The following is a 12,536-nucleotide window of genomic DNA, read 5'->3' as shown; positions in this document are numbered from 1 at the left end:
GTGTTACTCACCATGTTGTTGTCATAAGCATTATCATTTTGTGTATTTCAATCTAATTTTATTTAACTTAAGAAATTTATGGCGGCCATTTTAAAATTCAAAATGGCCGCCATTTTGTGTTAATCACCAATGTTGTTGTCATAGGCCTATCATTTTATGTGATTTCAATCAACGTCATAACTTGCACATGTTTTAATAAGAGATTTAATCAATTTTTAAAAAATGGCGGCCATTTTGAAATTCAAAATGTCAGAATACTAATGAATATAGGTTTATAATAATTCTTATACAGCAGAGAACCCATATGAACTTAAAATGTTATTCATAATGGCTGTTTTGTCCAATATGGTACATTTATTGGATATTTTACGTATTGGCGGCCATCTTGGATTTGACACCCTTAAGCTTTTTTAAAAAAATGGCAACATATTTTTTTTATTACTTTACATCCTAAAGACACTAAATCAGCTGGAATTTTGCTTTTAACAAAAAAATGACACGAATATTACATAGTGGCCTACACTATTGATAGAGTAGCTGCTTTGAGATCTTTGGTATGGTATACATTTTCACGTTCTTGAGGGTGCTATTGCTGTTTTTGACAACATGTGTCAATTGTCGTATTCGATTGGGAACTTTCGTTTTCAACGTAAAGATTCGTTGAGTACTTTTTGTATTCGAATTGTAAATTTGTGCTCAACAGAAAGTCATTCGAATAGAAAACGTTGACAACGAAAGCTTTTTCGTTAAGAACAATCTCAACGCTCAAAATACTCCGTTAAAGAAGTACTCAACGGAAAAACTGTACTCAACGGTGAAAGTCTAAATCGAATACGACAACTGTGTGTCTCTTCTGGCTGGTGGGACCTGTGAAGGTAGACTTTTTTACGAGGAAAAACGGAGCTTAAAATGTTATTAAACGAGAACAATCAGCCTGAGTCTATTGTATATGGAAGACTACCATGTGAGTTGTTTAACTATATAAGTACAATAAAACCATACATTCATAATATGCCTAGGCATTAATATTACAGTAGCTAGGCATAGGCCGAGGCCCTGGCTGGGCCTAGCTAGGCTAGGCCTATAGGCTATGCTATGTAGGGTTTTTTAGTAGGCGGCAACTAGCCTAGCCAGGGAAAAATTTCATTTTGTAATTTTGTTTAGCAAAATTGCTAATCAAACTGATTTTTGAGTCAAGAAACATGTTTTGTATTGTATTTTTTGCTACACAATTTTAGAAATGTGTAGCAATATTGTTGTTTTGTATAGCTTTTTGCTATGCTACATACACTGGCGAAATTATTCCCTGCTAGCCATATAGCCTAGGCCTACCAGCCTCTGGGCCTACTAGTACTAAGGCCTGGCTACTAAAGCCTATCTCTAGGCCAGTAATAAGCCAGGGAGTTCAGTGGTATAGCTAACTAGGCGGCCCTCCCTATGTCAGGCTAGTAGGCCTTCTACACGAACCTTCTACACACAATACATTATTAGGGATTAGGCCAAGTTGAGCCGCCGACAAGTTGAGCCGCCACCAGAAAAACGTTATTTTTTATGGAACGCCAAATGCTAACTTTCGCCGGTGCTCGTTCAATTTATATTAGGGATCGACGTATATTCAAAAGTTTATATATCATGGTTTTTAGTATATATTATTATTAAATATTATAATTAAAGAAATAATTATGAAAATCTGGCTTGTAGATTCCAAAATATAAAACATCACCGAAAGTGATCGTTTTTAGCCAAAAATGACGTAAACAACTAGGTAGGCTTACTCCATTTTTCGGTAAAATAATTACATAAAATCACGTTTTTTAGTAAAATATTTGGTGTATTAACATTGTAAAATTCAATAAAATATGATATTAAAAGATTAGTAAATAAAAAATAATATTTATTTAACCTCATTCGAAGAATGTTAATACTCTTATTAGTATTAATTAGTCCTGAGAGAGGACAACGTGACTTTACGTAATAGGCCTACACGCGGCGAGAAAAATTATGAGTGCACTGAATTTTTTCCTCGAAAGATTAAAAACAATTACATTATTAAATATTACTACTTTCCTTTGCTGTGTTGTTAATTATAATATGTAATTATATATTATTTATTTTCATGACACAATAAACCAAGACCATGAACTTATGTACTAGGACACCATCCTAATCACTACGCGAAATGTCGTAAAAGACGCATGCACTGGGCGTTTCATAGAAATCACCGGCGGCTCAACTTGTCGGCGGCCCAACCGGTCATATCCCCATTATTAGTATAGGATAGGCCTAGAATAGATGTATTTTTACAGTATAGCCGATAACTATTTATTAGACCTGTCCTAGCTAGGACTCTGAAGGCCTAAAAATAATATTGTATAGGCCTAGCTAGTAAAGGTATAGGCCTATCATATAATAATCTTAACATTTTCATCCTTTGTTAATCAGATTGTTGAAATCTTAAATCATGCGAAAATGTATTATTTTCAGGTCCGATGTTAAAATTGAACCAGTAGGCAGGTGGTACAGTATGAGGCATTCTCTCAACCTCGTCCCAATAGACTCACTATCGCACAATGAATCTGTACAATCCAGTAGCTCATCTGACGAAGAAGAGGAAACGATATTCGACGAAGAAGATGACACTATGCTTAAGACACTAAATCCAAAAGATTGGAAGGTATAAAAGTGCTACAAAAATGGTTTAAAAATATAAAATACTGTGAGTGAGTGAGATTGCATCTCTTGGCTACCATTCCCAGGAATAGTGTTCAAATCCGCGGTCACATGTATTTAGATTTCTTTTACCATAAAGCTTCCCAATTTTAGAAAGATGATAAAAGCATTTTTGTGACTTGGATAGATCCCCTACTCACTTTCCCCAACATCCTAGAGACACTCTAGGCCTAGGGAGCATATGATTTGCGACGACCGACAACCAAACTTTGCCATGTCAGTTCGTGTGTCCTCGCTCCTCACATTGTCACTGGCTTTATAGTTTCTAGGTCCAGGTGATTGACCTGACCTAGATTGGTTGTCAGTCCTCAGTGGTCACAAGTTGATAGTTTCTTAATAGAAATTCATATTGTTAGTTATTTAGTTAAATCTTTATTGATACAGGACCAAGACCACTATGCTGTTTTAGGCCTCTCTAAGCTAAGGTATAGAGCCTCTGTGGATGACATTAAGAAAGCATGTAAGTTACTAGAAATTCATTAGTGTTTAATACATTTTACTGATTTACTTAATTTTCAAAACTGTGATGCATTTGATTGTGTTTTAATACTTATTCTCTTGAACACTTATTCATGATTGACTGATAAATTGCATTTTAATACTTATTCATGATTGGTTGGTAAGTTGCACTTTAATACTTATTCATGATTGTCTAAAAATTTCAATTCCTAATTTTATTTTTTATATTGTTTATCAATTTTTTATATATTATTAAAATGTATTAATGGTTGGATATATTTATTTACTTTTTGATGCTAACTCATGATTCTGTAATGAGTTGTACTTTATGTACTTTATTATATTTTCAGATAAACATAAAGTGTTAAAACATCACCCAGATAAATGAAAGAAACTTGAAGGCACTGTGCAAGTCAGTGAAGATGATGATTACTTCACATGTATCACAAAAGGTAGCAGTTTATTTTCATTATTTCCAAATATATCCATATTATTATTTTATTAATATTATTTTTATTAAATAACATAATTAGCAAGTAAACTAAAAATTTATTTAAATCAAATTTATATCCTTCATTTTAAAAGCTAGTCATGTTAATTCTTGCTCTTAGAAACAACATAATAATGCTCACTACAAAGCTCAAAACAGCTAATGAAATAAATAGTGGTGTATTATTATTGAAAAATAAGTTATAAAAAATGAAATACAATTACTTACGGTTGCAAGTAATTGTATTCATTGACGAATACATAGTAGTTGACTTTCACTGAGTGGTTTTTAATGGAGATCCAAGTTTATACCATGCTATACACCTTACTTTATTTTACTACAAACAATTAAAACTTTTGCTTACTAAATAATACTGAAGATGTATAAAGCTCTGTCTATACTATGAAAATTGATGTGACAAAAAGTGTGATATACCTAAAATATGATAGTGAAAATAAAATGCTTAAATATGGTATTGATGACATCATCATGTCTTTATATGCACATGCACATCATATTTTTTGTCACATAAAGTTTGATAGTGTAGACAGAGCTTTAATATACCTATTTGATTCGTGTTTTGTCTCACTACTTAAATAAAAATACATCCACCTTCTTTTAAGATTGTTTTTGTATTTATTATTTATGCAACATTTTTATTTAGATTTTCTTTTTCACAGCATATGATATCCTTGGCAACCCAACCAAAAGAAAGTCATACGATAGTGTTGATCCTCAGTTTGAGGATGACGTCCCAAGCGTCAATACATATTCAAAAGAAAATTTCTATCAAGTATTCCGAGATGTTTTTAAAAAGAATTCTAGGTAATATATTATTTATATCATCCTTTTTTAGGTGTGTTATTGTTTCAGTTTACACATTGGAATGTATGATGTTTTTGTGTCCAAACCAATTAAACACAATTTAAAGTTGAATTTCTTAACAATAGCATAATACTTAGCTCGTTCACTTGTATAAAAATGTTAAAATGTTATAATGTTATACAAAATTCTTTAAACCTTTGTAACTAAATATAATAAGGAATTAGATTCTTGTAACACCACTTTTTTCTCAATTTTCTCATTCTGCTCAACAATGTCGAAAAACAAATGAGATTATTATCAATGTTGTTGCAAAGGTTTTTATTTTATAATAAACAATTTAAGTTCATGTATAGGTACTCAAATAACAAACTTCCAACCGCTTTCAACGGTTTCTTCACTAAAAATAACGAACTACACACATATAACACTAGGAACGCAAACAACTACATTTCCAAAAACTATAACAGTAAGCAAATAATTAACTCTATACTACATACCGGTCCCCTACTCTGGAACTCTCTCCGTCAATAACTAATAGCAAAACAAAATAATACTCTAAAAATAAACTACAAATCTTATCTAATATTAAAATATAAAGTAAATTAATTATTTTGATCATATTAATACTAAAATTAAATTTAATTAAGCGAATCATATAAATACTGTTTGTCCTTCCTGTCGTGTTTGTATCGTCCGTCCCTGTCTGTCACAATGCTTATTATTATTATTTTTAACTCTACTTTATTCTTTCTGGTGGATCCAGGCTCAAAGCCCCTTGGGGTTTAAATGGTTTTCTCCAGGCATAATGCAACTATTACTTTACTTAATTTCCAACCATTTGTATCTATTATATTTTTGTATGATTGTGTTTGCATTATGTGAATAAATCTGAACCTGAACCTGAACTTGAAGTATACTTGATATAAAAGGAATTCAGTTCCTCAAGGACTTGGTTTTGAAAACATGGCTTCCCATCATTTAATTGTTTAGTTTTGTGATAACTGTTGGTTTTGTGAAAATAAAATAAAACAAGGACAACTGCGAAATATAGTTAACCACAATCTCACAATTTACAAATTAAGCATTGAGTACATTTATTTTATGTCAGGTTTGGCAAAATATCACTCATTCCTGTGTTCTTGTTCTCCATATTATTTACACATTGTTATTACCTGTAGGTGGGAGGTGATAGCCAGTTTCATCAATCAACATTCCACCTCTGGCGTCACAAGAGTTGCTAAAGATGTTTTGAAGAAAGCGAAAAATTTACAGAAAGTTGGTAAGTGTATTGTTGTAACTTTTTATTATTTATACTGGGTGACCTCTTCAGTCAAAAACTGGTCTCCCAAATGGCCCAGCTATGGCTGTGATGTACTAGTACACCACACCGGTGTAACCGCCCCCCCTCTACTCATCTCGAAGGATGTACTAGGTTCACATGAGCTAGATGTGTACACTGGACCAACATTCCTTGTAAGACTCATTCTACCACCAGAACCATAGATCGACTGAGCCTCGAACCCTTGCTGATGTTACGGCTACATATTACGGTTCCACTGTCTTAACCGCTCGGCCACTAACTATGCATAGTTTTTATGATGTATTGCATTATGGGTAATATTATTGTGTACGTTTGGTTGATCGTTTGACTTGATAGCTGACTGATTTTGATTGACTGTTTTGTATTGATAATTTACTATTGAGTGCATTGATTAATTGATCATATTACAATTTTATTGAATTATTAACTGTTCCTAGATTAATATGGTGTATGGATTAATTAGATTATTGATTGATTGATTAATTATTTGTTTGATTTAATAATCAATTAATTGATTTATTGATTTTTAAAATTGGTTGGTAACTTATACTCTTTTCACATCTGCAAAATGTATCAAGTTGTAACCAGGTTTGCATAATGCGAATTTTCCAGAAAATTGTACAAAAATAAGATGAGAGGCCAGTTTTTGTTCCGAATAATTTATTTATTTATTCGGTATATAAAAATATATTACAAAACGACAGTCAAGGACTGAAATGAATTGTATATGTTGATTTTCACAGTATATAATGTTATTACATTAGAGTTTTATTTTTTCCCCAAATTTGTTAGATATGAAACAAATGGCTAACAAGAATGCGTTTGAGAAGTTTGAGCAGTCGGTGCAGAAGACTAAAAAGGCAGACATTTCAAATCCCTCTGAACGTTCTGATGGTGAGTATTATAACTTTAAATTTTAACTTAGCTCTGTCTACACAATCAAATATGATATGCCCAAATATGGTATATGGATATGTCATCACATTGTTTTTGTCACATAAAGTTTGATAGTGCAGACAGAGCTTAATGTTAATATATAAATCAGTTCATGACCAATACCATAATACATATGCAACTAATAAATAAACATTGAAAAGATCTTCAGTGTTTAAAAGATCTCTTAGGTCAACTAAGATGGTGGGACATCATACATTTTTTTATACAGTCATAATTCGTTGAAACACCGGTTCTCGTCAGATTGCCGAAGCCTAGTATTGGACCTGGTATCATTCTGCATGGGAACGTCTGGGAATTGTGGTGGTTGCTGTATATACCAGAGAGTGATGGTATAATGGTAATATTGGACTAGCCTGTGATAGGTATCTGTACCATACTGGTTGCATCAAGCAAGATGTTTTACTTTCATTGCATCACCCAAAGCCGTTGGTCCTTTGTACATAATAGTTCATAAAAGTCCCTATTAGCATTCAGCAGCAACAAATATCATGTGACCTATATTATTTTTGGTTTATTTCGAAGCTGATCTTCCAAAAGCTTGGACTAGTGAAGAGCAGAAAAGTTTAGAACAAGCATTAAAATCTTACTCTAAAGATTATGGTGCGGACAGATGGGATAAAATAGCCGAAGCTGTGCCAAGTAGAACGAAGAAAGAATGTATGAAGAGATACAAGGTAGGTACAGATTTCACATAATTGCTCATACCGGTAAGCGTGGGTTATTTTGACACAGCAACTGAGTGGAACTAGTCACACAAAAGCATTTTTTGAGCTACTTATGAACGAACCTGATTGGAACCAGTGTGCTAGTGCTTATTTCAACACTGGAACGGAACCTAGAACATTTATTTTTTAACATCAAACTGATCGTCACTGGTCGCGATACGTGAATTAAAGACGAATAGTAGTAAAATAGACAAATATCGGGTAATTTAACCAATAACAAACCAAGCAAATACTGTACCTTTAATATTGTTTTAATGTCTACTATAATAATAAAAATGCATTAAACATACACTTTTGTAACAGCTGCACACTTCAACATGAAGGTGCGTTCACTTAAACTATAATGTTTACCAACAACCACATTACAATGCAACAAAGTTAACAATAACATTTATAAAATTATTAATAAAAATGACAACCAAGCTGTGCCCTACTATGTACAGCCCACCAACTTCCACAACCCCCGCCCCCAATCTAAGCTCTACAAATCCCCATTTCTCTAAGTCAACATTACAATATTTATACAGTGAAAATCTAAGTTTTACACAAACACAAAAAGTCTATTTATGAGATAGCTCTTGAGATCGAGATCGGTCAATTCACAACAAACATGGTCATTTTCAAGAATAAAACTTTTTTTTTTTTAGATTTCTTCTAATAAGTAATTTAAAAAAAAAAGTTTATTTTTTATTTCTATGTAAGCTTGAATTATTATTAATTATTTATTTTTATTCCAGTTGGAAATTGATCGATCTCTTATTGGTGCTTTATATGAGCTGCCCATTCTGTGTTTTTGTCATTTTCAATATCATAACATCAATAATAATACATTCATCTAATATATTCACACAAATCTATATTTTGAGTGTAAATCATTAAGGTTTTCTGATATTATATCTAAAAGTATTTTTAAACAATAGTTTGGGCCGACATTCTCTTCCATCTTTAAAAGTCTATCAACCTAATTTATTCTATACAATTTGTATGAAACACATTTTTGACCGTTAAGGCTAACATAGAAGTAGTGTGAGTGTTACAAGGTGATTTTAGAATAAATCTTGTATAGTAGTATGTTGAAGTTTAAAAAATATATTAGTAAAAAGTGCTTCATACAGATCTAACATCACCTTACAATATTAATCCACATACTGTACTTATATCTAGAAAGAGTGAGACAATGCTTTGTTTATTTATGACGTTTTTTTGTCGGAAACAAACTTTCCGAGGGAATAGAAAATAATAAAAAAAAAAAAAATTATTTTAATATTTTTTTAATTTTTTTTCTATTTATATTAGGAAATTGTGGAATTGATAAAAGCTAAGAAAGCAGCGCAAGCTCAAGCAAAGAAGTGAAGTGAAGAAAACTAAAAAAATGTGGCTGTAAATCAAAGATATTTATCAATAAGAATGTAGTCCTATACTGATTCATTAGTTTTCTCTGTAATAAAACTGTTTCATTGACATTTTTAAACCACTGTCAGTAGAGGGTAGTTATTTTACCCACATTTTGAAACCTATCAATGAGTTGGAGGAAAAAGTTTAAATATTTTGATATTATAATAGTTTTCTTCTTTCTTACCATTGAATTTGTTTACTTAAAGACAATAGAGAGGTTTCGTAACTCTACGAATATGATAAAAAAAACGGATACGCACATGCACACGTATTCGTTTAAGCCAGTAAAAATCTGTTTCGCATGGTAACAAAATATTGAAGCCGCCGTCCAAAAGTATGTGTTGCTTGGCTTGTATTACAACAAAGCGCTATTTTTCAAAATTGACCTAGCGTTTTGGTAAATTACTTTTAGTAAATTACTTTCAATAAATCTATATTTATTGAGTCTGCCGTCCAAAATACTGAGGTAAATTTTAACAAAGTGCAGGTATGTGTTGCTTGGCTGCCTTAGCCTAGCGTAACAGCAAAGTGCTATTTTTCAAAATCAACCTAGCATTTTAGTAAATTACTTTTAAGCGGAGGTCCAATAGCTTGTAGAGAGGTCCCATTGCCATGTTTCTACACACTCAGCACACCAACTTTTTTTGTTAGCTAATACCCTGAGACAAAATAATCATGAGGTGTGCCGTTGCAAATTTACTGCGGTCACCTTGAAATCCAAGATGGCGTCAAAATGGCCGCCATTTTATAGTGATGCACTTTATTGTCCATAACTTAATAAATATTTGATGTATTTTGTTGAAAATAATGTTGATTAATAGCTAATTACATTATCTGTTCAATAAAATAATTTTATTTTAACTTTACTGTAATGAAATAACCTTTTTTGGATTACGCAAAGTTATTTGCATAATCTGTTAATACAAATTGGGGAAAACCTGGTATTTTTACTGAAAATATATGATTCTTCCATTTGTTTAGCCTTCACGATCAATCAAAAGTGGGTTAATCGCAGAAGGAAAACGAAAATACCAATCCGCACGCAATACATGCTGGTATTTGGTATTATTAATAGGGAGTTTTCGCAACCTTACGAAAACGAAAACGGATACGTCACACATTTGTGAAACTTTTGAGCTGATCCCCATTTCATATTCGTAAAGCGTATTCGTGTTAATTGCGAAAACTCCCTAAATGACAAAGAAAAATATTTTAAATAATCCATAGTATTTAATTTGACATAAAAAGCAGTTACTGATCTTAAATTAGATTGTAAAAACGTAGGAACGTGTCTTTAATATCATAGTATGTTGTTCATCATTGATCATTTGCATATTCTACTTCAAAATTACTACCGATGGGATTAAAATTAAACAATTTGACATTTTGTTAGACAGTCTGAAAAAATTTGACCTATCTGCTGTGGAACACGTTGGTTGTTACTCGCTGCTGATATGCATACGCGCATAAGATATACGCACACGCGCATAAGATATACCCATTATTATAATATCTTGGCAACACTTTTTAGTAACCATCACAAACAAACTCGGAGGTGTCTTAAACGGCGGAAAATGTTTTCACTCTCAAAAAAATGTTAAATTGTCTTGCTTTACACAAGCACTTTAAGTTTGTACTTGTTATAAAACTATGCACAATGAATCAGTCAAAGTGAGTTATGTATTTTGTTTGTATTTTTTCTTTTATTAAGTATGTAACCTTATAAGAAAGGAAGTACAAGAATATAGTAGGCTAAATCTATATTAGTACTATTATTATTATTTACTACGATTACTACTATAAATACAGATATACACCAAGATCATGAGGGAGAAAGAGAACAATAGAGAGAACATGCCGCTGTGCTATCTTTGCTACAACAGTACTAGCATACTAGCACGTGCATACTTATACAATATTGTATTACAACACATTTATATTTGTGGTAGAATATTCATTGATTGACATGCTAATCATATTTGTGTTAACATTCCATTTTAAATTGTCTCGTAACCGAACACCTAAATATTTATATTTTTATGGTTTTTCTTCTTCTTCTTCTTCTTCTCCTCATTTTTTTCTTGTTAACGATTGTCCCGTTCAGGGGGATTGTCCCGTTCAGGGGGATTCTTCCGTTCAAGGGAATTGTCCCGTTTAGCATCATCTTTCTAATTCGTTTGTTCATCTGTTGTGGTGCTTCTGTATGATATTGGCATTCCTTGCTAGAATTGCGTATTGTATACTTCATACGTTTCTTACCGGTAACCTGCCCGTCGACGCATTTACGCCACAACTTTGACGTCATATTACGGAATCGCCAAAGATCTGCTTCAAACGATGGTCCGTAGTCAACTATGCGTTCATGTAGTCGTTTTAGAAAATGATTATACAGCAGTGTATCGGCATGGTTCCGTTTTCGAGCTTTCTCACGAATCTCCTCAGACATAGCGTTTTTTTTAGATGTTGGTCTCATATTTCTTGGAAGATATAATACATCTTCTAGACTCCAGCAAAGTAGTTTACTTAGTAACACTAAAGATTCGTCGTAGAACTCGTTTATGAGGACTAGGTCCATATCTTGATCAAGTCTAGCTATTGTCTTATTTATTATTGTTTCATTACGAAAACTCTTCCTAGATAACCCAAGATCAAATATTTGGTCGTTATAACCAATGATAGAAGACGCGGCTTTACGATATTTGGTCGGGTTAGAAACAAACGCTTCAAAAGGCGGAATACCTTCTGGTGTGCTGTTAACGTATTTTACCAAATGGAAAAACATAAACGACGATTCTAACTGTGCCGATGGTTCTCTTATTATTGTAATGTGAACAGGATCTTTTTTCATGAATGTATTTAACACTGATCGATTATAACGAACATGCAATGCAAATATATTGTATTTATAGTTTGAGTAATCTCCCTTAGTTACATTGGGAGGTGGTAGAAACATCTTATAAGATTTGTACTCAAAATTTCGATTACCGAAATGAATTGATCCCCTTTGTCCTATTTTCCTCACGAAAGTTAGTGAATGTTTGTATCCGTACAACTCAATGAGTCTTGCAAGAGTTGTACCACCCGTCTTGTGAGTCTTTAGGAAAACTATAGTTTGTCTTGGGCTGCATTTTGGAACTTCAATCGTAGGCCTATTGAAAGAAGAGAATAATTGTTTTATCATTGTATTCCACGTAGCGCAGACTATAAGTTTATTTAAATAATGAATTAGTGTTGAGTAAACGTTTTGCAACTGGTTTATGTTGCGCGCGCAAAGACAGAACGTTAAAAAGACGGTTCTGCACTTGCTTTTATATAACAATTATAAGTTTTAATACATTTTTATAAATTTTAATTCTATAAGATCGAAGAAGAAAGTAATATGTAATACAAACATAACAAAAATTGGGAAAATGGAATAGGATACGAAATTGGCATGGATACTTTAAAAATTAAGTATCTACGTACGTTTAATCATGCATCTACGTACGTTTAAACATTAAGTATCTATGTACGTTTAAACACATTAGGCGCAGGAGCCCCGGATAGCGTTACGTTTGAAAACCCCAAAAAGTGAGGTTTTCAACCATTAGCGGCATGACTGATGTGAGTGATTAATGTGTTTTACGGACGGTTT

At 32.5% G+C, this 12,536-nt stretch overlaps 2 protein-coding genes across 2 annotated transcripts; one reads left to right on the top strand and one right to left on the bottom strand.

Annotated features, from left to right (window-relative positions):
* Window positions 1-622: 622 nt before the first annotated feature.
* On the top strand, window positions 623-10,414 carry LOC140059133 (dnaJ homolog subfamily C member 2-like). Its single transcript, XM_072104979.1, has 9 exons — window positions 623-964; window positions 2,485-2,674; window positions 3,115-3,190; window positions 3,540-3,641; window positions 4,360-4,504; window positions 5,683-5,783; window positions 6,618-6,719; window positions 7,305-7,456; window positions 8,804-10,414. The coding sequence occupies exons 7-9, from the start codon at window positions 6,620-6,622 to the stop codon at window positions 8,858-8,860; spliced, it is 309 nt and encodes a 102-aa protein (XP_071961080.1). The 5' UTR covers window positions 623-964; window positions 2,485-2,674; window positions 3,115-3,190; window positions 3,540-3,641; window positions 4,360-4,504; window positions 5,683-5,783; window positions 6,618-6,619; the 3' UTR covers window positions 8,861-10,414.
* A 365-nt stretch (window positions 10,415-10,779) lies between these two features.
* Window positions 10,780-12,083, bottom strand: LOC140058237 (galactosylceramide sulfotransferase-like). The gene has a single exon (XM_072103799.1). The coding sequence runs from the start codon at window positions 12,081-12,083 to the stop codon at window positions 10,932-10,934; it is 1,152 nt and encodes a 383-aa protein (XP_071959900.1). The 3' UTR covers window positions 10,780-10,931.
* Between the last annotated feature and the right edge of the window lie 453 nt (window positions 12,084-12,536).

This window comes from Antedon mediterranea, chromosome 9 (assembly GCF_964355755.1).
Source record: "Antedon mediterranea chromosome 9, ecAntMedi1.1, whole genome shotgun sequence".
Lineage (NCBI taxonomy): Eukaryota > Metazoa > Echinodermata > Crinoidea > Comatulida > Antedonidae > Antedon > Antedon mediterranea.
The sequence above is the reverse complement of the archived record's forward strand: the minus strand, read 5'-3'. Positions and strand labels throughout refer to the sequence as shown.